This window comes from Phycodurus eques, chromosome 4 (genome assembly GCF_024500275.1).
Source record: "Phycodurus eques isolate BA_2022a chromosome 4, UOR_Pequ_1.1, whole genome shotgun sequence".
Classification (NCBI taxonomy): Eukaryota; Metazoa; Chordata; class Actinopteri; order Syngnathiformes; family Syngnathidae; genus Phycodurus; species Phycodurus eques.
The window spans coordinates 25350164-25376856 of NC_084528.1; the positions used below are offsets into that span (position 1 = coordinate 25350164).

The following is a 26693-nucleotide window of genomic DNA, read 5'->3' on the forward strand; positions in this document are numbered from 1 at the left end:
GTCATAGTTGGGAACGAAAGAAAATATGAAACCAACCTTTTGTTTGGTTGTGCCAGTTGTGTTTGTTTGAATAGGACAATTAAAAGTGTAAATTAGTCACGTTAACATTAGCAGCAGATACGAGAATCAGATTTTATGTGAAGGCAGTGTAAAAAAAAAAAAAAAAAAAAAGGTCAAACTTGAAAAGTTAAATACAAACGTTCAAGTTTTTTTCTGAAGTCGAAGCTAACATAGCTAACTAGCAACCTAATTTGAATTAATTCGATAGCTCACTTTTATGGTTTAAGTGTTTTAGAATTGACACATTTTAAATATGAAAATACAGTGGGACCGGGCCCGACCATTATAATTGCATTGAAAAATATACAGTATATCTATATAAAGTATATATAAAGTATATATATATATATATATATATATATATATAAGTATATATATATATATATATATATATATATTTGTAACTGAAAAGAGCCAATAAGCTTATAAAATGCCATTTTCTTTCCATTTTGCTGTGGCAGATTTAGCTGAGGTCCGCCAAAATCATGTTTCTCATTGTTTGGCACAAGGTAATCCTTGTTCTTTTCCAGTGACATTGTTAGGAAGTCCCTTTACCACCTCGTTTTTGATATTTTCAATCAAGATGAGATTTTCTAGGGTTCTGATAATGATGAAATTGTTCCACGATTTCAATGTTCAAAACCATACGTTCATAGGATTTGGACACGATTGAAAACTATATAGGCGTAATGAACTATTGTTATTTTTGTTTTCTGGGAAGTTTAAAGTAATTCTGACAATGCGCTTGCTCTTGGTCTGGCCCGAAAGAAATGGCTCGAGCGGACGCCACCATTGAAAAATATGGAAATGTCCTGTTTTAAACATCACATTTTCGTCTCAACTAATAAGAAATATCCTGGGATTTTTTTTTTTTTTTTTTTTTTTAAACCAAAGTGTCAAGGTTTTGGTCACACATTCCCTATTGATTGACATTGATTTTTGGACAAGTACATGTGGACCAATTTGCGACATACAAAGTGGTAAAAAAATAAATAAAAATCCTTAATCCGATTCTTACAAACTAGTACTAGTTTGTAAGAATCGGACTATAACTTATCAGTACTAGTACTATGTAACTTATCAAAATTCATGTTGAGGTGACACATTGACAGGTGACACATTGTGAATATATTCATATTAGTAAAATATTAGTATAAAATGGTGACATCATTAACTAGCCAGCTAAGAAGCTAATTATCAATGCTCCTTATTGTTCTAATAAATGTAATAGCGTCACATTTATGGCACATGTTTAATATTTGATACAGTGTGAATCTTAAAACTATATTCATACAGCTAAAAATAATGACACTGACATTGATGACATAAAATGCTAAGCTAACGTAGCAAACTAGCCAACGACGAGGCTAATTAGTGACACTAGTCATAGTTCATTTTATTTCAATGGTGTCAGTGCTTTGAAATATTTCGAAACTGTTTACAAATGTTTAAAAGTTTGAAGTCGAACTCGGGTCCCCACCATCGAAGACCCTCCCCGCCAGCCGGCCGGCCGGCCACGCCCGCCTCCCCCGCACTGACCTCCCGCTTGCCTCCGGGCGTGCTGACGGGCGGCGGGGAGCTCCTCCATTAGCGGACTTCCGTCGCTCTCGTCTTGTGTCAGTCATGGGCTTCTTCGGGGGATCCGGCCCGGCGGCTCTGTTGCTGGCTGTGTGGCTATGCGGGCTGTGTTGCGGCCGCTGCTGGGCACGCTCGGACGCTCCTCGCGGGGTGGCGCTGGGCTTCGTTTTTGACCCGAAAGCGACGTGCGAGCCGCCTTGCCAACACGCCGGAGTGTGCATCCGCAACGACACTTGTCTGTGCGGCCGCGGTTACGAGGGAGAAAACTGCCAGTATGGTGAGGAAATACCCCCATGATCTACTTCTGTTCACACCTGCATGCTCCACTATGATTCTTGTCTGTTTGAATAAAGTTACATTTCAGGCTTCGTTCTAGATATGCTCCTTTCCATAATTAAGTGCATTATAATGTTACTTGTATTCCCCTTTGTGATGATTATTGCTTGATTGTGTGTTTACAACTGCATTCCAAGTTACAATGGAGTTTGAAATGCAACTTTATTTAAAAGGCCGTAAAATCAAATCTGATTTTTTTTTTTTTTTTTTTTTTTTTTTTTTTTGAAATCCCTCATATAAATCCGATTGTCTATTTTAATTGATTCTGTCTCCTTTCCTTATGGAAAACGCAAATGACAGTGGCATTTTTCAAAACAACTTTTGTCCTAGTCAAAAGTGTGTGTTCGTGTATGTTTTTATTTGTGTGAATGTGTATTTATGAATGAAAAAATAAAATACATATCAGAACTAAATATTCACCAATTAAAAGAAAAAATGCTTCTGGCTTTGAAAAATAATTTAGATTAATATTTAATTAAAGAACTTGTTTTGACATTTTAAATTATTGCTTTTTGTTAGTTTAATTTTTAAAAATATCAAGTTTAATTTATATTTTTTATAATTTACAATGTATGTTTTTATTCGTCTTTTCAGTTTAAAAATGTTATTGAATTTATTTTTCATTATGACATATTTAATTGTAATTACATTTAATGTGACTTACACTTTTGACAATTACATTTATTTATTATTATCTTTTTCTATACACAGAGTACTTCCCAACTATTGAGTTCATTTGATACTGTGTGCTAAGATACAAAAGTTTTATGTGACCATGTGTTTATTGAATGACAAAGAAGCAAGTCTAAGTCTTAAAAAAAAATAAAATAATAAAATAAAAGTCTTATTGATTGCATGCATTGCAGCCAACTGCTATCCCAAATGTAAGAACGGAGGCGTTTGTCTTCGTCCCGGAAAATGCAGATGTCCGGCTGGGTTTGGAGGGAGATATTGTCACAAAGGTAACATTTTAGTATTTTGTCATGCAAGTGCAAAAATAAGTAGTACAAGTACTGTTTTGTGTTGTTGTTTGTGCAGTGACGTGCGACGGCGGCTGCTGGAATGGAGGCGAATGCAACGCTGTCAACGGAGTGGCCAAGTGCATCTGTCCCTCCAGCTGGACGGGCTCCAAATGCCAAGAGGGTTCGTGTTTTTTTTTGTTTTTTTGTTTTTATGGGCCCGGTTCCAATTATGTTAGCACCTCGGCTCCCAAACAGCAAATGGCGCACAGCTGGAGATACGGGGGCTAGATGGGCCTCCTCCTCAGCTGGTGACACACACACACACACACACACACACACACCAGTGTTCAGTCAGCTGATCTCAATGGGCCTCATTCACAAATTTGTGCCTTAATCTTGCGTACGACTATTTGGCGCACAAATCTGGGATTCGTATGTTCTTATTGAATTTGTTCTTCCTCTGTGAATAAATGTAGGCCATTTTCAGGCCATGCATACACACAAATAATGAAGGACCAGCTTTTACCCAAGATGCACAATGTATGGAAACTACGTTATTTATTTTTTTATTTTAAGTCACGATAATAATCGAAAGTGAGAATTTGATGAGTTGACTAAATTAAGCGCTGTGAAAAAAGAATTGGCTAACTTGGCTAAGTCGACCACAAAAATTGGATCGACACAAAATTTCTGCCGTGAGGCAATAAAAAATATAAATAAAAGCATATTTGCGCCACCCGGAACCGATTTGGTCCGCGTAGAACCATTTGCCGATTGTCCATTTTGTTGCGGATGGACGCACTGTCAGGCCAGTGCAAAAACAACAGAGTAGCATCTGTAAGTGATTTTTAAGACACTATGTGTAATGTACATATAAGATGATATATGACTGAGCTGAGTGGGGGTTATTGTTTTTTTTTTAAACCTAAAATTGTAATTGCTAGCGTGCCAATCCCGAATGCTAACCATTTAGACAAGGCTGATTTTTTTTTGTCTCAAATTCTGTGCACTTTATTTACACTCCGTACCAACACATGAAGTATAAGGATATAAGTCCAGCCCTCATAAGTGAGAATAAAATACATGTTAGTGGTAGTAAAAAAAAAATATATATTTTTTTGGCATGGGGGGGGGGGTGCAGTTACTCAAGTACTCGACTAAATATCTATAGGATAATCGAATCTAAAAAGATTTGATAGTGACAGCCCTAGACTAAATATAACTATGAAATGGGCACTTCTCCACTGTTCATGTATTTAAAATCTAGAATTTCCAATATAACCAGCAGACAATTGCTCATCTTCTGGCATGAGAAGAGGTGGTCCTTGTCCTCGTCAGAGTTCCATCTTTTTTCTCTGGTCCAATGTCCTATTCATTGCATCCACCTTAATATCAAACCACTTTTTCTTCACCTGAGCCACGGTGCGGACCTCAGGTGACACTACATTGACAGCCTCTGTGATAGAGGCCAAGGTACCTTTTTTTGTTGGTCGCTGACGCTCCAGTTCATGGTAATGCTTCAAAAAGTGTTGTATTCCTTGCCTTCACCTCTGACACAATCACCTCAATTTCTGCTGGTGTGAAATGTATTTTAATTTTGAGGCCATGTCGCACCACAAATAAAGCGCAAACACACTTTACCTTTTATTTGGAGAACAGTGTGCGAGAGTGAGTGAGAACAGGTGCTAAGGGACGCTTCATTTAAAAAAGTTCTTAATATGGTCTTTCTATGTCGCCTTTTTACACATATTGCAGGTGGGTCGAGAACACGATAAAGGAGGGTTCACTGTACATGCATTTCTGCTACTAATAATGCGCCTGTGCTGTGTTCCACACCAGCCATTTGCCCCCAAGGTTGCAGAAACGGGGGCTTCTGCGTGGCCCCTGGAATCTGCAGCTGTCCTGACGGCTGGCTGGGAGGCGCCTGCCACATTGGTGAGTTAAACAACACACTGATGATAAACATAACATCACTGGCCACATTAGGTACAATAAGTCAACAAACAAACAAAACATGAAACATCATGGGATATATTCTAGTGAACATCGGCTGTTGACTACTTTGCAAAATGTATTGTGAGATACATTGAGGACACTGTAGGGCAGGGGTGTCACTCATTTTTGTCACGGGCCACATCGCAGTTATGACTTCCCTCGGAGGGCCATACGACTGTGGACCCATATAAATGAAAGATTACTTCATATACTGTAATTACAGTATACACAACACATCGATGAATAATCAGTTTTGAAATCAGAAGCCGATAAAAACATGTTTTTCAACTATTACATTTATTTTCAAAGGGGGAGTGGTAACAAAGAAATGCTTGCAAATATCTCAATGCTATTACACCAGAACACAAATAGCGATTTTTTTTAATTTGCTTTCGCGGGCCACATAAAATGATGTGACGGACCGGATCTGGCCCCCGGGCCACCAGTTTGACACTTGTGCTGAAGGGGATAACTGTGTGTGTGTGTGTGTGTGGATAACAAAATGACAAATTCACTGTATAGGGCGGTATATTGTGGATAGGCAGTGATTCCTAACACAATCCTGGAAGTAGAAAAAAGATCCAAAAATGGCTTCTTCAAACCAAAATGGCAGACTTTCTCTGTTTTTGTATAACTTGAGACTTTTTTGCAGATCTACTCTTGATAGACATGTCAACCAATTGTCATGTTCCTAAGCTAGTTTTGGTGTGCTGAATAAAAAATAAAAAATCCAGGTGGTGTTACACAAGTGTCCATTGAGCATTTTTCCATATGTGACAGAAAAAGATTTATAAAGCTTCGTAAAAGTGAATAAACTGTTTGTTTTTGTTGGTGTGTGTTACAGCCGAGTGCACTCTGCCATGCCTGAACGGAGGAAAATGTATTTCCCCCAACACATGCCGCTGCCGACCCTCCTTCTTGGGCACTCGCTGTGAGGAAAGGAAGCGGCGCCATTAGGGCCCAATAGTCCCACTTTATTTACTTATCATTTATTCTCATTTTTACTGTACAAAGACTGCTTTGTGTTTCTGTGCATGTACTGTACTTTGCGACATTAAATGGAATGAACTGTGTAAACTTCACGCTGTTTCAGAAAAAAAAGTCATACAATGGGGAAGGGGAAAAAAAAGTTTATTTAGTCACATATTTTGGTTGTAAAAGGTTTCCATTTAACATTCAGAGTTACTGTCAGGCGCGCTAATAAACACAATAGCATGTACTACTAATCATAATTAAAAACGCTGCTAAGTGAATTCAGAGATTTGTTTCTAAATACATGACAGCGGTGCAATCAGACCCGATGTACAGGTTTTTCAAGATATAGGCCATTGTTCGGCCGATTTTATTTGCTTTGATATTTAACAATTCTTTAAAATAGAGGCTTCAAGCTGTTTGATGCCACTCCTTGTCAAAGTTTACTGTAAAACTGAACATAAAACAAAGTACATCACACTTTATTTAAAACAACCACAAAACTCCCGGGCACGGGAGGAGTTCAGTGAGGCCATGGAAAACAACGTCCGGGCGGCTTCGAGGGAATTCTGGCCCACCGTCCGGCATTTCAGGAGGCGGAAGTAGTGCACCATCAACACGGTGTATAGTGGGCACGGGGCGCTGCTGACCTCAGCTCGGGACATGGTGAGTCGGTGGGGAGAATACTTCGAAGACCTCGTCAATTCCACCGACACACTTTCCCATGAGGAAGCAGAGTCTGGAGACTCTAAGGCAGGTTCTATCTCTGGGGTTGAAGTCACTGAGGTGGTTAAAACGCTCCTCGGTGGCAGGGCCCCAGGGGTGGATAAGATCCTCACTGAATTCCTAAAGACTTGGGATGTTATAGGGCTGTCTTGTTTGACACGCCACTGATCCTTCCCCAAGTGGAGGAGTCAAGTATCTCGGGGTCTTGTTAACGAGTAAGGGAAGAACGGAGCGGGTAATCGACAGTCGGATCGGTGGAGCGTCCACAGTGATGCGGACTCTCAATCGATCTGTTGTGGTGAAGAAGGAACTGAGCTGAAAGGCGAAGCTCTCTATTTACTGGTTAATCTATGTTTCCTACCCTCACCTATGGTCACGAGCGGTGGGTCGTGACCGAAAGAACAAGATCGCGGATACAAGTGGGTGAAATGAGTTTCCTCCGCAAGGTGTCCAGGCTCGCGCTTAGAGATAGGGTGAGAAGCTCGGTCATCCAGGAGGGGCTCAGACATCAAGAGAAGCCAGATGAGGTGGCTCAGGGATCTGGTTAGGATGCCCCCCCCAGACACCTCCCTGGTGAGGTATTCCAGGCAAGTCCCACCGGGAGAAGGCCCCGGGGACGACCCAGGACACTCTAGAGAGACTATGTCTCCCGGCTGGCCTGGTAACGCCTCGGGATCCCCCTGGAAGAGCTGGACGAAGTGGCTGGGGAGAGGGAAGTTTGGGCTTCCCTGCTTAAGCTGCTGTCCCCGCGACCCGACCTCGGATTGGCGGAAGTAAATAGATGGATGGATGGACATAACTTTACCTTAGGAAAGTCCGCTATCTTAATGCTAACACATAATAGGAAACGCCACGGACGGGCTAACGAATAATTTCCATGTTGCAGTTTTATAACCCTTGAAGTAACAGATATTTGGACACAGATTGTGGAGCAAGAAGAGGAATACACACTGGCTTATATTCTTTATCCTCTGCCAAGAACGATTAATATTAATGCGGCTTACTGAGGACTGACCCATCTTAATGTATAGCCGTTTGTATTATACTGCCCGAGGTGGCCAAGGCACATACACGAGAAGCAGCAGCACAATGTCCATTTAACTGAGGCAAAAAGTGTGACAAAAACGTTTTAGTTCTATTTATGTCATTATTCAATGTTTTTATAAAGTACAATATATATGGAGCTATTTTTCTTATTAAAACACATTACAACTTTTTTTTTTTGAAGGGGGGGGGGGGGCTGAAACAGATAAATGGCATTTCCATACATTTCAGTGGGGAAAGATGATTTCAGATACAAGTGGTTTGAGTTACGAGCGTGGTCACAGAACAAATTAAACTCATATCTCACTGTATAAATGTTTAAAGATAAATGCTGAAAACATGCGCAAAGACCAAGAACTATGTAGTACTCACTTGAGAAGATAACGTTAAACTGTTTTTCACCATTTCAGGTATCTTGGTTTTTGGGGGCCGGCACGGTGGACGTCTGGTTAGAGCGTCTGCCGCACAGTTCCGAGGACCGGGGTTCAATCACCGGCCCCGCCTGTGTGGAGTTTGCATGTTCTCCCCGTGCCTCAGATATTGGATGGATGGTTTTTGGGAGCGTGGTTAAAACGGTGCCGAGTGATGCACTTCGGCATTTTTAAGAAGTTGAGTGCCTTGGCTCCCATCATTCGCATGGTTATCCAGCGCAATTGCGAGTTACTTACTTACCATTAGGAGACCCGCGCCTGTTAGCTTGGCGTGGAAAGCCCCGCGATGACCCGGTAGGAGATATTCCAGCCACCAGAGGCTTTCATATTTTATCAGCTAAAATGTTTAAGGATGAGGCATAAGAAGATGTTCGACTGAGTAGCAACGATATTTCAGCAGAGCGTGGTTTCACGCATCAAACGGACACGCTCACAGCATTTAAGAGCACAGACAATTGCTTGATTTTTCACCATTTTGAAGCCTCATACGTGACAATTTTTTAAAATTAATTTTCAAAATTACCATGGTTGTCAAAACACCCTTCTCTGTGGTGTGCCAAATTTACAATACTTGTTAATTTTCACTTTACAAGGGCTTTCAATGCTAAAATTGCAACCGATGTACACCACCAATTGTGACAGAACATCCATCCATCTTCTGTACCACTAATGGTCACTTGGGTCACGGGCGTGCTGGAGTCTATCCCAGCTATCTTCGGGCGAGAGGCGGGGTACACCCTGAATTGGTTGCCAGCCAATCGCGGGTGTGACAGGACAAGAAAGCTTTTTTTAATTTTTTTTTTTTTTGAGGTAGTGGACATGATGGGGACCAAAACAATATAATAAATCCCCTTTAGGCGGCGCCATTCATACATTATCTACACTCACAATCTTCTTTCACTTCATTTTGTATCATGCTTTCGAGACCTGCAAAAAACACAAAGGTACATAGAGATGCATGGATGTAGACGGCCATTTTTATACTCTGTGGCACCGACCTGAATGGCGCAGGTGAGGCCCTTGTAGCCCCTGCGACAGTGGCAGTAGTCGGGCAGCAGGCATCGCCCCCCGTTCAGGCAGCGCAGTCTGCAGACCGCTATATGTACAGAATAGACGAGCACAACAAAAGTCGGCGACTGTATTATTATAGTACACTGATCCCTCGCTATACAGTGGACCCACGCTATTCACGGGGATAGGGACCAGGCCGGACTGCAAATAGCGAAAATCTGCAGATAATTGACAGCCATTAAAATTGCATTGAAAAAAATATATATAGATATTTTTTTAAACCCAGAAAAATTCTTAAAAAGGTATAAACCGCCAATAAGCAAAAAAAAATAAATTAAAAAAAAATTAATAAAAAAGAACAAATTTGAAAAAACATAATAATAATAATCCACGAATAGGTGAAGCCACAGTTGCCGAATCACGAGTATGCAGGGGTCCACTGTGTCGCGTCGCGGATCACCTATTGCATATTCAGTACATTGTGGATTTTTTTTTTCATACTCATATCGCACATAATTTGCCATATTGCGGGATTCTGAGTGTATGCTGTTAAAAACATTGTGGTGAAATAAACGCTTACTAGACTAAAACATTAACACTGTAATAAATTGAAACATATTACAAGGAATAAAATGTACATGTGTATAGTTCTACTGTGCTTTACTGTATGTTTAAAAGTTTAAAAGTGTTTAAGGGTATAGAAAGCGTTTATAAGAATATGGTAGAGGTTAATAGGAACGTGGACAAGATAAAAAAAGCAGCTGGGGAGGTTTGTAAAGCAATAAAATACTGTATTATAAAGAATTTTCTCAAAATGTCGTTACTGCGATGTATGCGACTCACGTGTCTGACACTGCAGACCGTCCCAGCCGGTGGGACAGTGGCATGTGTTGGGCCCCACGCACTCGCCTTCGTTTTTACACTTTTGTAGACACACGGCTGAGACAACAACACACAAACAAACAGTCTTAGCAGTACTAGCAGCAGTGGTCCTTCAGAGTAGTAATAGTAGGGGTATTGCTTGTAGTAGTACTGTAGTAGTAATACTGGTCCTTAGTAATAGTTGTAGTCGTGCTTCAGGTACCTAATAGTGGTCTAATTGTGCTTGTAGTAGTAGTAATTACTATTTAGTAGAAATGGACATAGTAGTAAAAGTGATACTGTCGTAGTTACTGGTTAGTCATAGTTGTTGTATGTTCGGGTTTGCCTACGTACGTATGTGACATCGATTTCCTTTCCATCCCGACGAACACGAGCACGTGTTGGCCCCCACACATTTGCCTTTGTTCATACATGTGGGCTCGCACACGCCTGCGACACACACAGGTTATTAGGGGTAACGTTATTAGTGTGTGTGTGTGTGTGTGTGTGTGTGTGTGCGTGTGACTCACTCTTTTCACATCGTTTCCCCGTGTAGCCTTCAGGACATGAACACACGTTGTTCCTCATGCACTGGCCTCCGTTCTTACAAGGGGGGCTGCACACAGCTAACCCACACACACACACGCTTTCTGTACATTTAATTATTAGTACTATAGTAATAATACAAATTGGGAATTTTTGTGAGAATAAAGTTGTCATTTAATGAAGGAAAAAAAGTCACAGTAATGTGAAATTTGAGAATGAACCCAGGAAAAGGCCATATTATTGGAGAATAAAGTTGTAATATTACAAGACAAAAGATAATCATTTCAATTTAGTGAGGAAAAGCGGTACGGAAAATGGATGGAAGGATGGATAATTATTTCTCAGAGAATAATCATTTTTCTTTACAAAGAACTGTTGAGAGTTGGAATTATACAAGAAGAACGTTTTTACCAGGAGAAAAATCCATATTAATGGGGAAATATGTTTTTTTTCAGTCAAAATATTATAAGAATAAAGAAGAATTAAATTTTACCAATATATACATTGTATATTTATTTTATTTTTACTGCTGTAACATCTGAATTTCCCTACTGAGGATCAAAAGAGATATATTATTTTATCTTATCCTAAAAGCCATTATATTGGTAAAATAAAGTTGCACATTTACAAGGAAGAAAAATCATAATACAAAAACAAAGTTATAATTGTACCCAAAACGTTTTCGTTTCATGAGAAAAGAGTTGTATTTTTTAACTGAATGCATGAAAATGGGATATTAACGTAATTTTTCATTAAAAAATAATTGAAAAGTTTTGAGCATAAAGTTGTAATTTCATGAGACTTTATTTTATGAGAAATAAAGTAAACAAATAAATACATAATAGAAAAAATAAATAATTGAAAAAATATATAAATAAATAAAAAATATTTTTTTTAAATAAGTTGTCCTCCCCTCTCCACACAAAAGAAATATAAATGTTATACGAAATAAGAGTAAATAAATTGGGGGGGAGGATGAAGTTTTAACTTTATGAAAAAAAAAGATACATTTTGACAAAATAAAGATATAATTTTATAAGATAAAAAAATGTAGTATTACATTAAAATTTTACGACAAAGTAATTTAGTTTCATACCAATTTGACACTGTGAGCCGTAGAATCCGGCGGGACAAGCGCAAACGTTTGGTTTCATGCACGTTCCTCCATTCAGACATACCGGACTGCACTCAGCTGCGCGCCGCACATACATATACACACACACACACACACACAAACACATCACATATTATTATGATTATGACTACAACTATTATGTTAATGTGCTGTCTTGTTTTGTACCAGAGTTGCAAGTTGGTCCATTCCAGCCTGGTTTGCATTTGCACACGTCGGGAGAAACACACTCCCCGCCATTTTCACAGTGCCTGTTACACACCACTAACAGACACGCACGCACATCATTTTACAAGAAAAAAAAAAAAAAAAAAAAAAAAGAACTATGACTAAACGCCATAATAATGGGGGAAATCATTTGTATTTTTATGGAGTAAAAATTCATAATTTTACCAGAAGAAGGTTGTAATTTTTCCAAGAAAAAAGGCCAAATAGGGGAAATAAAGTTGTCATTTTGAAAAAGTTCCAATATCAAAAGAATAAAGTTTTAATTTTATGAGAAGAAAATTGTCATCTATTCCCAAAAACGGTATACAGTAATATGATTGGAATAAAGTTTCAATTTTACAATAACAAAAAAAAAAAACAGAGAATTTTGAGCAGAAAAAAGTCAAAATATAGCAATGAAGTTGTAATTTTATGAGGATAAAATGGTAATTTCAGCAAATATGAAATACAAGCAGAGGAATACATTCGTAATTTTACTCAGGGAAAGATGTCACAATATTATAATAATAAAGGTTTAATTTTACTAGAGTTGTACTTTTGTCATATTACAATTTTATATTATATTACATATTACAGTTTTGCATAAAGCTACAATTTTGAGCCGATACAAAGTTGAAATAGTATTAGAATGAATAATTTTGTGAAGGGAAAAAGCCACAATATTATCAGAAAAGAAAAAGCTGTCATTTTACAAGAAAAAAAAGTCTTAACAGAATAAGAACTTTATTTGGGAAAAAGGACACAATGTTGAGTGAATCAAATTATATATTATTCTACAAGTAATAAAGGCAGAATATTACAAGAATAAATTTGTGATTTTTGTGAAAGTAACTTTAAAGTTGAAATACTGTGAAATTAAAGTTTTAATTTTATGAGGGTAAAAAATCTAATTTTACCAAACAAAATCAATAATATTGGGGGGATACATTTGTAATTTTCCAAGGGAAAAAGAATATTTTATTAAGAGAGTAAAGTGATCATTTCATGAGCAAAAAAAGTCCTAATTTAATTAGAATAAAATTGTTATTTTACTTGGAAAGGGACACAATAGTAGGGAACCATACTGTAATTTTATAAGGAAAAAAGGGCACATTATCACAATAATAAAGTTGTAATTCTTTTCCCCCCAAAGTTTAAATATTATTGAGGAAAAAGATTATGAGAATAAAGCTGCCCTTTTAGACGAAAAAACGCCTAATTTTATCAAAACAAAATCATAATTTTACTTGGAAAAGGACAATATTGTGAGAAATCCATTTGCAAGAGAAAGATTTTACCAGGAAAACGTTGTCGTTATTTTGTTATATTTATGATATTGGAGCGAATTATGTTGTAAAAGTCGAAATATTGCATTTTGGCAATAAGCTAATTTCATGCAAATAAAATTGTAATTTTACCCGCAAATGCAGGACTGGAAGTGAATAAAGAAAAGAATAACATCTCACTGATTTGACATCTCGGTCCCACGTAGCCGTAGGAGCATGTGCAAAGGTTCTTCGCCAGACACGTGCCTCCGTGTCGGCACGGCGGCTCGCAGCTCGCTGGTCAATTGGGGGGGTGGGAGAAGAAATATCAATATGTGAGGAATTCCATCCATTTTCAATACGAATTATCATCATTAAGGCGGCGGGTGTGCTGGAGCCTATCCCAGCTGACCTTGGGCGAGAAGCGGGCTACACTCTGGAGTGGATGCCAGCCAATCAAAGATGCGAAGAAAAGTCTATTGAAAGAAACGAACACGAATGTTGAGGTTTTGGGGTGTTACCTTCCTCACAGGTGGGCCCGGCGTATCCCAGGGGGCATTCGCACACGTTAGGACGCACGCATCTGCCCTGGTTCGTGCAGTCCGGCCGACACACGGCTTGGGTGGCATGTACATATATATATATGTATATTTAAATTTAAAGTTTCACATATAATTCACTCCTAAATATTTGTTGTTTTATGTTTTAAAAAAGAAAATTCAATTGAAATTAATAGCAAATTCATATATATTTAATAAAACTCCATAAATTATATACATTATTTCAGTAATAATTACATTCAAAAACATTTTTTTAAAATGAAAAATGTAACTTTTAAAAAATCTAAGTTGGCAGAACATTTAATGTAGCAATTCTTATTAACAGTCAGATTAAAATGAAAACAAAATATAAAAATCTATAATAAAACAAATACAACTTTTAAACCTTTTAACTTTCAAAATTAAAATTGACTATAATTTTTTTCATAGCATGACTAAAAATAACTGTTGATTTTAATTGGAATTACAATTAAAATTAATTCACAAATAACAATAACTGAAAATTAAATTTAATTATTAAAAATAATACAATGAATTATATCATAAATGTAAAAAAATACATTTACATTTTATTAAAAACTGATATTTTAAAAGAACAAAATTATTATAATTTATTAATTATCCATTAATGAAACATTATCAAAATATTTTTAAAATTAATATTTAGAATAAAGATGTTTCTGCCATAGACAATGAAAAACATCTTAAAAAAAACAAAATGTAAAATGACAAAATAAAAAAACATACAAAATAAAAAATACAATACAACAACTCACTTTTTAATTTAAACAAAATTAAAATGGAAATTCCAAAATATATTGAACTTGAATTGGAATTAAAACGTAAATCAAGAGGAGCATACAGTACTTCTACATGTAGAAAGCGTTTCTCTGTCTCTTACCTATGTGACAGTCGTATCCGGTGTAGCCGTCCTTGCAGGTGCACGTATTGGGCTGCGTGCACTCCATATTTCTCCCGCACTGAAACCTGCACACAGCTGGCCAACAACAAAACGGTGGCTTCAACTCACAGGAAGAGGGACTGTGTTTAGAATCCCTCTCAATCTAACTATATAGTGAGTTTTGTGTGAATTCTGTTATCCCCTTTATATTGCCTTCAATGTAGCCCACAATACATCTTGAAAAGACGTGAACAACCTATGGTCACAAAAAATAAATCTCACTGCGTTGTATGAAAACATTTATTTTTGTCTATTTCTATAATGAATTTGTGTCAATATTTAGTTTGATTTTTTTTTTGTCTATTTTTGGATTATTTGCCCATTTGCGTGGGATGTTTTGTTCGTTTCGTGGGGAATTTCTGTCTATTTCTGTGGGAATTTTTTATTTTTTTTTTTAAATGTTATTTTTAGTCTCTGGCATGGTGAGAAGTGGCTCATTTACATGAGACAGGACGGCCCCGCAAAACAGGGAATGGGGAATAGGGAATGAGTGAATGTTTGTCAACATCCAGTAGAATTTCCCCAGTGGAATTCCTAATCACCAGACAGAGATTTCTACTTTTCAGTGAACTACATAAAAATGTATTTTGGCCCACTATGTAACAATCCCGCTACTTTACCTTTGCACGTGACTCCATCACCCACGTATCCGTGTGGGCATCGTCCTGGACTTCTCTCCGAGGAGGAAGAAGAAGCTCCTCGCGGGTGGGAAACGGTGGCGCCCGGTCTCCTGCTTCTGTCGGGGGGCCGTCTGGGTGAGGTGGGCGACGATGACGATGAGGAGAAGCTGGTAGGGGTCGTTTGCCTGACTGGATTCAGTCTGCTGTTGGGAATTTGTTCAGCTGCGAAGATCGCCTGACCTGCAAAACACTGCAAGTTAGAAAAAATATCTGAAGAAGAAATTGAAATCATCATTTTGAAATCATTTCCAAACTTTCCTCTACGACTAAATTTAAAAGAAATCTTTCTGAGACGGGAAATCAAAATAAACGACTGAGATGTGGTTGTACAAATTTGGACACCGCTTATAATTGTATAAATGTTCAATCAAAGTCATCACACACCTGCCACCATTTGACGTGTCTCTGGTCAACTGTTGTAGTAGGCTTTTCCTGGCATTTTTTTTCACATTAGTGGTGAAAATGTTTTGAAATGATTTATCTTGGTCTATTTTTTATATCACAAAAACCTGGCATTTGAACAGGGGTGTGTAGACTTTTTAGATCGCTGTATATGCTATTAAATCACTGTATTCTTTTTAGCTGGGATAGCCACGACCCAAGTGAGGATACAGAAGAAGCGGTACAGAAGATGAATTTTAATTTGAAAATTGTATCCTCACTTGATGGCGTGCAGGTCGTCCCGTTGCCAGGGAGACCAGGCGGGCAGGGTCCGCAGACGTAGCCCGCTGCCACGTGGGGGCTTTGGAAGCACCGAACGCCAGGGTGGCACGGTTCCCGGGAGCAGGGCGAGCGTGACGGCGGGGGGGCTCGGGGCCTCGGGGGAAAAGGCGCCACTCTCGCCGGCATCACCGTTAATCTCAGGGCTAAAATTATATACAATAAAATGAAATATGGTTAAATACATACGTAATTGAAATTAATATACTAATGATAGCAATAAAATGTAAAAAAAATAATACAAATCACAGTGAACTGAGGAGCAGGGTTAAAAATAAATCCAAACAAATGCTAATAATAAAATGAAATTTGTGTGAACTTACGAATGCAGATAGCGCCGTCGCCGGCGTATCCCCGCGGGCACAGTCCACAAGAGAAGGAGCCCGGCGTGTTAGCGCAGTCCACCCTGGGGAAGCACGGCCCAGAGGCGCACTCGTCCACATCCTCTCGACACGTTCCGCCTGACCGCACATCGCACATGCGCTGACGTCACCACAAGAAAAAAAAAAACACTCACGCACAAAGTCTAGCCCATAATAGGACACACTGCATAATTTCTTATTAAAGAATTTAAGATTTTAACATTTTGAGTACCAAAATGGCAGTTTTAAAAACAAAACAAAAAACATTTTGTAGAAAGAACCCAAAACTAAAATGAAAGAAATTCAATTGGAAAACTGCAAAAAAAAACATTTTTTTAAAAAGTTTTAATGTGCCTTTAAATTTTAAAACATATGAAATAGAAATACAAAACGGTTTTAATGAAACAAAAAAAGTAATAAATAAATGATATTTTAAAAAAATACTTGTTGAATCCAGAAAATAAACAACTTTAAGGTAGTATAGAAACTGGGAAAAAATTACAACCAAAAAAAAAACTTAACTTAATGTAATATTTACATGCTATAGATATATATATATATATGTATATTACACAATAATATACATATATATAATTTACATATGTGATATTCATAATAAAAAAGTACATTTTAATAGTATAATTATTCATAAAGTATAACTATTATATTACTTTTTCTTTTTTTTTAAAAACACACTAAAAATAAAAAATAGATAAATAAAATGAAAAAATATACATAAATATTTGTTGGAGCCAAAAACAGCAAGGTACTTTAGAAATTGGGAACAAATTGTCGCCCAAAATTAAAACTCAAAGAATAAAAATAATGACTTCATTTATTTTTTATGAAAGTCAAAATATTGAAACAATAAAAAAATATAAAATACAAATACTATTATACTATCTAATCACACCGTATTTTATTTATTTACATTTTTTTAATTAAAATTTAAAAAAAACACTTTGTAACTTAGAAAATAAGATAAAACTTGAACAATTTAAAACATTTGTAGAAATTATCTCATACAGATTAAAATGTACATTTAAAAAGAAAAAAGCTAAAAATGATCAAAACATAACTACAAAAAAGGTATACATTTTAATTATTTTGAAAAACTAAATTAAAATCCATGTTTGCTGTACTAAATTCCAGCTCGACAGGCATGCGTAAAGTCACCTGTCATTCCGGGCGGGCAAATGCAGGTGAAGGAGTTTGGTCCGTCCACGCAGCGTCCCAGCCTGCAGGGGTTGGGCTTGCAGTCGTCCACATCCACCTCGCACCGCTGACCTTTGAACCCATCCGGGCAGGCACACGTGTATTCACCGCTGTCGGCAGGCACGTTGACGTCGCTCACGCACGAGCCGCCGTTCGTGCACTCGCACAGACGCACCGACACCTGAAACCAATCATCAAAATATTTCATTTAAAAAGAAAGACATATTGGCAAAGTCATTCGTAGATGAGCTATGAGAATAATAATGAAAAAAAGTTGTAAAATAGTCTATTGTAAAAATAAAATAATCATTCACATTTAATTGTATTATTTTGAATGATTTTTCTTATAAATAATTACCCAATTATGTAATAAAATAAAACAAAAATAGAAATGTGAATTGTATTGACATTTATTTAGAATTTTCAGTTGTATTATTTAAAATAAATTAATCCAATTATTTAAGGATATTTTTTCAAAAGTGGTTAATGTACAGTATATGTACAATTACTTTAGATATACTTTTTATTTTATTATTTACAATAATTCAATTAACCAATTACTTGATAAGATAAATCAATAAAAACTAAAAAAAAAATTGTTTTGTTCTCATTTTTTATTTGATTTGATAATTAAAAGTATAATTCGCTTTTTAAAAATAAAGAAATAAAATGTCAAATGTATATGTATTGCTTTATTTTATTTTATGAATATTCAACCAAATATTTACTGACATTAATGAATAAATACACCCAGAAAAAAAATATTCCAGTGATAAAATATTTCATTTTAGTTTTCAAACTGTATTATTCATAATTAAATTGTAATTAATTAAATAATTACCTTTAAAATAAATACAACACTGTTTTATGTATTTTTTAAGTTTGATGATATTGAACAAAATATTTACTGAAATGGATAAATCAAAAAATAATGAATTCATTTTGATGAAACAAAAAAGAAAGGCATTCAATAAAAATGACAGGACTGTTGCTAATGTAAATAGGTTAAAAGACAGCAAAGGTGATTGTCTGTACGTGTAGGGAAGCGAGGGTCTCGGCGTGGCAGTCGTCCGTCACGCTAAAGTTGAAGGCGTGTGAGCGGGTGTGCCCGGCCGTCACCTTCCACCGGATGAGACCGGACGGGGACAACGAAGCGCCCTCGGGACCCGATCGAAGCGTGAAGACCACCGCCGAGCCTTCGGGGTCCCGGGCCCGCAACTGGTAGAGCAACTCCTCCCCCTGGAAGGACCGCAGGCCCTGGGGGGGAAGCGACACCAGCAAGGGAGGCTCGTTTTCTGTTGCAGCCAAATCAAAATGGAATTAGTAACAATAAAATGTTATGTGGGAAGTGGCTTCAGCCTTCAGCACTTACACATTTCATTTATTTCCCAGCTCCATAGTCATATATTTTATACACCACCTGATACAATATATTTCATTTACTACATCAACTATATTGTTTAGCTTATTACTTAGGGGCTACATAAATTCAAATTCTGATTTGTTTATGTATTTATTTATATTGGAGTTAATTTAAATTGGGTTAATTGAAAACTCTAAATTGCCCGCAGGTGTGAATGTGAGTGCGAATGGTTGTTTGTTTGTATGCGCCCTCCGATTGGCTGGCAACCAGTTCAGGGTGTATGTACCCTGCCTCCTGCCCGATGACGGCTGGGATAGGCTCCAGCACGCCCGCGACCCTAGTGAGGAGAAGCGGCTCAGAAAATGGATGGATGGATGGATGGACTTTACATTACCTTGTTTTTACAGTTACATTTTTAATTTTACCAAATTCTATTTTATTTTCTATTAATGTACTTTCTTTCTTTAGTACTCGTACTATTGCTTTTTTGGGGTACTCGACCAGTTACCATTCTGACACAATTAGGGTTATTGTTCAGTCTATGCGAGAACTTCCACTTCTTTATGTATTGCCTCACCAGACAAGACACTGCAGTCGTAAGATCCAAAGCCGGGGAAGCAGACACATCCCCACTCCAAGCACTGCCCGTTTCCATTGCACAGATTGGGACACTTGAGTACAGCCACAGCGTCCAGGTGGTTCTGGTGGGGCGTCCCCCGCTGCCCTTCCTCCACCAGCCGTCTCTCGCACTCGTTCTCCAGCAGGGGCAGGGCGGCGTCCAGCCACGATCGCTCGTCCTTCAGGCGCAGATCGCCGACACACATTTCCACCGCGCCGCCCACCACGTCAGTCCCCAAGAGCCCCCCGCAACTCTGGGCCAGGCTGGAGTTGGCGACGGCGCCCCGACACTCGGCCCGCGCCTCACGCTCCGTCAACCCGGAGGGCGTCGGCCATGTAAGATTTAGGTCTAAGCCGGCGTCAGGTTTGTGGTCTTCGGGGAAGAAGTAGGCGAAACCCTCCAGGTTGGACTGGCTGAGGCTTTTGTGCGAGGCGGCGGGGATGAAGTGGTGCCTGTGCCTGCTCCGCCGCTCAGATGGGGGACCCCTAGTAGGATGCCCGGGAGGCCGCACTGCTCCTTCTTCCCCGGCGAGCAACTTCACCGAGCTGATGTACCGCGCCGTGACGTCCAGAGACGGGATGACAGTGGGGAGGCGCACGTTACCGTGGCGAGAACAGACGGCGTCCTGGGAGCCTTCGGGCAGCGTTCCACTCTGGGGCGATGATGGACAGTCACAGAATTTGCGGGAACTGAGTGCGCTCGGAGGCGATGAGGATTTCGGTCGTACTGTATCGAACAGGCTGCTTCCTGGACGAAGCCTAGCAGGAAGGAAGAAGATGGAAAACTAAGCGTTGCAATCAAGTTCTGGTATGGTTCAGATTAATGCGCAGGCGAAATGGCAACAGCTGCGTTGGACATTTAGGGAACCTGAACTAAACTAAGCGTACCATTTGGAGGAAATGAAGGGTATTAAATTCTGTACTGTACTGTTCTGTACTGAACTGAACCAAACCATTCAGCATCACGGAGACAGTTTTTCGTGGTATGGTTTGGATCAGGTAACCCATGACCAGGCTTGCATTTCCACTGTTGTAGGAGACCCTTTACAATGGAAAGGGACCATAATGGGTCGAACCAAAATGCTTGGTAGTTTGGGTCACGTAAATACTGGTCAGGTTTTCGTTTCCATTCAATGATTTGTGTTGCCGAGATGGGGAAAGTTGGACGCTGTGGGACCCTTTACAATAAAAACGCAATAAAATGTGGAAATAACTAGAACCAAACCATAGTACCTGGTGGTCCAGATCAGGTAAATCCTAATCAACGCTTCCACTTACATAAGACAGTTTGGGACACTGGAAATAAAATGGATATACTACAAAAAATATATATAACAAAGCTATCACAAGTTTAAGTTTTTATTTATTTATTTATTTTTTTAAATTCAAGGTGCTGATTTTTTTTAGTTTGTGATTGAAATGTATTTTCCTTACCAATTTAAATGTACAGCTTAGCACCAAACTGAAATATTTCATTTTCAAAGGATTTAATTGAATGTGACTTGCGAATGCATTGCGGACGACGGAAGGCGCGATGTTGACATTGATAAGAAAAAATAATAAATTTTGGATATTGGTAATGTTACAGTTAGTTTAAAGTCATTTATGTTTTGAAACATGTATATGTCCTTGATTAGAGCGTCAGCCTCACAGTTCTGAGGACCCGGGTTCAATCCCCGGCCCCGGCTGTGTGGAGTTTGCATGATCTCCGGGCACTCCGGTTTCCTCCCACATCCCAAAAACATGCATTAATTGAAGACTCTAAATTGCCCGTAGGTGTGACTGTGAGTGCGACTGGTTGTTTGTTTGCATGTGCCCTGCAATTGGCTGGCAACCGGTTCAGGGTGTACCCCGCCTCCTGCCCGATGACAGCTGGGATAGGCTCCAGCACGCCCGCCACCCGTGTGAGGAGAAGCGGCTCAGACAATCAATGGATGGATGGATGGATGGATGGATGGATATATGTCCTTGACTGGACGTATTATTGTCCGGAGAGTGCAGGCCAAGTAGACGGTAGCCTCCTGGGGGCGGGAGGAGCTACTGCTTAAAACGTTTTTAGTTCTCTTAGATAAACTGGAAAGATGCCATGAAACTTTGTTAAATAACAAAGACAAAAAGCTTTGGCCTTGTGTGAAGCTTGTATGAGTGTGTGAATGTGGATGAGCACTGAACCTCACTGCTGTGCTTTTAAACTAAGCTAATTTAGCAAGAGCTACCATTTTGGCTATCACTAGTAATGTTTGTTCCAACATTCAAATATGGTTTATATGAAATAAAAACTTTCAGGTCAGATTTTCAGGATACACTAAATAAATCATTTTCATTTCATCAAAGCTAAAATATAAAATGTGACAGATTACTTACATTTTTTAAAGTTAAGCACGGTTTACTTTTTTTCAGTGGACCATACCAAAGTTAACCGAACTACATTGCTTGGATCAGGCAAATCCTCATCAGGCCTACGTTTCCACAGCAAGTTTCATGCTTGCGAGATGGCGAGAGGTGCCTATGCTAAAAGATGGGCAGTTGGGACCCTTTACAATGGAAATGCGTGGCAAACTGAACCATACCGCTTGGTGGAAACGAGTGCTTCCATAATCAGACTGACCTCCAATGAGAGATAAAAGCCTGCAGATCCTCCACGCTTGTTCTCATCGAGAACTGGAAGTCGTTGTCGGGCTGTCCGTCGTAGGTGCCGCACAGGCCCTCGGTCTGGCCCCTGTCTGAACCGGGGGCCCTCAGCGTCAGACTCAGACCCCAGTCGGCCACGTCGGCGCGTACCAACGCTCCGGATGAGAAGGTCAGCTACGATTACAGCAGAAACTTGTTAACGATTTAAAAGGAGCAAAAAATATATATATATATATCTGCGTAAGAGTAAAGTGTGCCGGCACTCACGGTGACTTTGCGCCCCTGGTAGGCCTCGTGGACGCGCACCCCGCTCTTACTGAGGTCTCTCTCTTGCACAGAGAGGCGAGGTTTGGTTTGGCCCATGTCGCCGTTGCACATGTCCAAGGCGACCACGTTGTCGCCGTCCTGGGCCGCCACGCCGCATGCGCACGAGGTGGGGGCCGCCCCGCCACCCCCGCACTCCCACTGCCGCACGTGGACCTCAAAGGGCCAGCGAGCACTCCTGTACAGCACGAACGTGCCCACCTGGTAGTTGTCGTAATGCCTGTAGAGGGGGGGACATAACTCCATTTCCCGTAATACACTTGAATGTCCCCAGAAGTGGTCATCTGGTATCGCAGCTCATCATTAGCACCAGGGGTGAGTCCAGGATCAAAGGTTTAGGGGTGCTGAGCTCCCGGCCAGGCAAGATAAAGTTTACCGTTTCGTACATTTTAATGCAATTTCATTCCCAGATTTATGAAAGGGAAGCACAGGAAATTTTGTGAAATTCTGTAACTAAACCATCACATCTGATAAAAGGTTGTTTAAATATTGAGCCAAAGGAAAAGAGGAATTTATAAAACAAACATGCTGTAATTATACGAATTCCTGGGGACAAGATATGGCAGCATATATAAACCAGCCCCCTATAATGAGTATTAAAAATAACAAAAATGGACCTTGGACTTATTTCTAGACTTTCATATGAAATGCAATGCACAACATGTAAAACACATTAACAAAAATTGCCTTTTGTGAATACTTTGGATTAAAATTCCCTCTTTGCTTTTCCCTCTCTCTTTGTGTCCTAATAGGAGCTATAACGCTAATGGGCGTCAGTTAGCTTGTCAGTAGCACCTTGACTTTAATATCAACACATGCACATGTCACAACAACGAGCTTCAATAGTTCCAATTCACACAGAGGACAGTGGCGCTGTCTCTGACCACTCGAAAAGTTTCCTAGCTAGAAAATAAACATTGGCGAACTCACACCAACAACTAAATCAGTGAGCTATGATAAAATGCAGCAAAATGAGTAAAATGATAATAGAGTGTTGATATTGAGTGGTAGACTGTTCCACATATCCTGGTTTAGGCGAGAGGTGGGATTGGGTGGAATATAAAATATTATGTGTCAACCAAGTACTAGTCTGTATGGTTATACATTTTTATAGATTGTTTAAAGTGGACATACAGTAAGAAAAAAAAAATCTCTAAATTTTAGGGGCGCTGTGATTTTTTTCTCTTTTCTTTCCTTGAGCACCCCCAAAACGGGGCTTGAAACATCAATGGTTTGTGCCCCCGCTATATGAGGTGTGTCAGAAATATTCAAGGACTGGCATAGCAAAAGATACATTTTAAACCTAAACTACGAACTGAAACGTGTCACTTTCCCCCCCCCAAGATTTAACACGATCAATCCAGAAAAAAATAAAGGCTTTTTAATTGTTTTCAAAGAGAGTGCCTTGGAGTTTCTCGAGCTTTGCTACAGGATAAGACTGATTTTCCCATCTAAAAAGCACATCAAGCAAACAATTTGAGTCCTGGAACCGTTCCTCTACATACATTTTTTAAAGCACCAGCAGTTCGAAGGTTTACAATTACCGTAACATTCATAGTAATTTCCATTAGCCCGTCCATGAAAAGATGAAAAGAAGCGTGAAGTACCTGCCATCAAATGTGACGACGTGAGGGTCGGTGAAAGAGTAACAGTAGGCTGAAGGCACGTCCTGCACTTTGAGCTACAAAAGAAAGAATCCGTCAATTCAGCAGCACTCTATCATTTATATCACCCTTGTCAAACTCAAGGCCCAGATCCGGTCCTCCGTGTCATTTTATGTGCCCATGACAGTTTGCCACGATTTTTTAATTAGCCATAAAAATGCTAAAAATATAATGCACGGGCAATTATGTAATTATGGCGGAGGCAAGAACAATGAATGATGTACTGAAAATGGACCTTGATTTGATTTACCTGAACAGGTTCCGGAGCGTAACCGTTCCACACAAAATTGCTGGTGACAAGGGGCCGGACGGAGATGTTAGTGGTCCGATCGCCGTCTCTGACAAAGTCGGCGATGGCGGTGAAAAGGACCACGGCCCGGCCGCAGACACCATCCTGGCACGGAGCCCCGGGCAAGTCCACAGAGCACGAGGACAGGGACACGTCAGAGCCCAGTACCGCTTTGTCTGCAACACTCACACATACACATTCTGATGCAATTCAAAATCCCAGACATGAAGCATTTACTGGACTTACTTGGATGATACAGTACATGTAACCATGAAATAGCCCTTTAACAAAAATAAACATGTAGGATATTGTATTATATAATAAATTATTATTGAAAAAATAAATAAATAAACTATGACAATTAAATAAATGTAATTATTAGATAGTGTACAATATATAATATAAGATACGAATAAGATGTTTATTTCATCATTTTTCCTCATCATTTTCTTATTTAGTGTATATATATCCATTGTCTTCCGCTTATCCGAGATCGGGTACCGGGAGCAGTAGCTTTAGCAGGGGACCCCAGACTTCCCTTTCCCCAGCCACTTCATCCAGCTCTTCTGGGGGATCCCGAGGCGTTCCCAGGCCTGCCGGGAGACGTAGTCCCTCTAGCGTGTCCTGGGTCGTCCCCGGGGTCTCCTCCCAATGGGACTTTCCCGGAACACCTCACCAGGGAGGTGTCCAGAAGGCATCCTAATCAGATGCCCAAGCCACCTCATCTGGCTCCTCTCAATGCGGAGGAGCAGTGGCTCGACTCTGAGCTCCTCCCGGATGACCGAGCTTCTCACCTTATCGCTAAGGGAGAGCCCAGACACCCTGGGGGGGAAAACTCATTTCAGCCGCTTGTATCCGGAATCTTGTTCTTTCGGTCACAACCCACAGCGCATGACTATAGACGAGGGTAGGAACGTAGCTCGACCGGTGAATAGAGAGCTTTGCCTTTCGGCTTACCTCCTTCTTCACCACAACGGACCGATACAAAGTCCGCATCACAGCAGACGCTGCACCGATCCGCCTGTCGATTTCCCGTTCCGTTCTTCCCTCACTTGTGAACAAGACCCCAAGATACTTGAACTACTCTCCACTTGGGGCAGGATCTCATCCCCGACCTGGAGAGGGCACTCCACCCTTTTCCGACTAAGGACCACGGTCTCAGATTTAGAGGTGCTGCTTCTCATCCCAGCCGCTTCACACTCGGCTGCGAACCGCTCCAGTGAGAGTTGGAGATCACGGCTTGATGAAGCCAACAGAACCACATCATCTGCAAAAAGCAGAGATGCAATACTGAGCCCACCTAAAACCTGTTTGGAACATCCCACAGGTGAACAGGCTAATTGGGAACTGGCGGGTGCCATAATTGGGTATAAAAGGAGCTTCCCTGAATTGCTCAGTCATTAACAAGCAAAGATGGGGCGAGGTTCACCTCTTTGTGAATAAGTGCATGAGAAAATAGTCGAACAGTTTAAGGACAATGTTCCTCAATGTACAATTGCAAGGAAATTAGGGATTTCATCATCTGCAGTCCATAATATCATCAAAAGGTTCAGAGAATCTGGAGAAACCACATCATGTAACCGGCAAGGCCGAAAACCAACATTGAATGCCCGTGACCTTCGATCCCTCAGGCGGCACTGCATCAAAAACCGACATCACTGTTTAAAGGATATCACCACATGGGCTCAGGAACACTTCAGAAAACCAATGTCAGTAAATACAGTTCGGCGCTACATCCATAAGTGCAACTTGAAACTCTACGATGTAAAGCAAAACACATTTATCAACAACACCCAGAAACACCGCCGGCTTCTCTGGGCCCGAGCTCATCTAAGATGGACTGATGCAAAGTGGAAAAGTGTTCTGCGGTCTGACGAGTCCACATTTCAAATTGGTTTTGGAAATTGTGGACGTCGTGTCCTCCGGTCCAAGGAGGAAAAGAACCATCCGGACTGTTATGGAGGCAAAGTTCAAAAGCCAGCATCTGTGATGGTATGGGTCTGTGTTAGTGCCAATGGCATGGGTAACTTACATCTATGAAGGCACCATTAATGCTAAAAGGTACATACAGGTTTTGGAGAAACATATGCTGCCATCCAAGCAACGTCTTTTTCATGGACGCCCCTGCTTATTTCAGTAAGACAATGCCAAACCACATTCTGCATGTGTTACAACAGTGT

At 39.8% G+C, this 26693-nt stretch overlaps 2 protein-coding genes across 2 annotated transcripts in view; one reads left to right on the plus strand and one right to left on the minus strand.

Moving 5' to 3' along the window:
- Window positions 1-1683: 1683 nt before the first annotated feature.
- Window positions 1684-5978, plus strand: seraf (Schwann cell-specific EGF-like repeat autocrine factor). The gene is made up of 5 exons (XM_061675480.1): window positions 1684-1915; window positions 2841-2936; window positions 3013-3117; window positions 4776-4871; window positions 5776-5978. Exons 1-5 carry the CDS (start codon window positions 1684-1686, stop codon window positions 5886-5888), a joined length of 642 nt encoding a protein of 213 aa, XP_061531464.1. The 3' UTR covers window positions 5889-5978.
- Window positions 5979-6075: 97 nt separating this feature from the next.
- The window catches only part of vwde (von Willebrand factor D and EGF domains), a 29231-nt gene continuing 8613 nt past the window's right edge, over window positions 6076-26693 (minus strand). The window contains exons 8-27 of the mRNA XM_061675481.1: window positions 24475-24689; window positions 24168-24241; window positions 22504-22780; window positions 22214-22410; window positions 19565-20364; window positions 18660-18919; window positions 17586-17805; window positions 16371-16508; window positions 15990-16193; window positions 15268-15507; window positions 14588-14683; window positions 13648-13743; window positions 13328-13423; window positions 11823-11918; window positions 11619-11714; window positions 10507-10602; window positions 10331-10426; window positions 9959-10054; window positions 9103-9200; window positions 6076-9031 (exon numbers count right to left, since the gene is read on the minus strand). Coding sequence (XP_061531465.1) covers window positions 9017-9031; window positions 9103-9200; window positions 9959-10054; window positions 10331-10426; window positions 10507-10602; window positions 11619-11714; window positions 11823-11918; window positions 13328-13423; window positions 13648-13743; window positions 14588-14683; window positions 15268-15507; window positions 15990-16193; window positions 16371-16508; window positions 17586-17805; window positions 18660-18919; window positions 19565-20364; window positions 22214-22410; window positions 22504-22780; window positions 24168-24241; window positions 24475-24689 — 3506 coding nt within the window. The 3' untranslated portion in view covers window positions 6076-9016. The remainder of the gene's footprint in view (window positions 9032-9102; window positions 9201-9958; window positions 10055-10330; window positions 10427-10506; window positions 10603-11618; window positions 11715-11822; window positions 11919-13327; window positions 13424-13647; window positions 13744-14587; window positions 14684-15267; window positions 15508-15989; window positions 16194-16370; window positions 16509-17585; window positions 17806-18659; window positions 18920-19564; window positions 20365-22213; window positions 22411-22503; window positions 22781-24167; window positions 24242-24474; window positions 24690-26693) is intronic.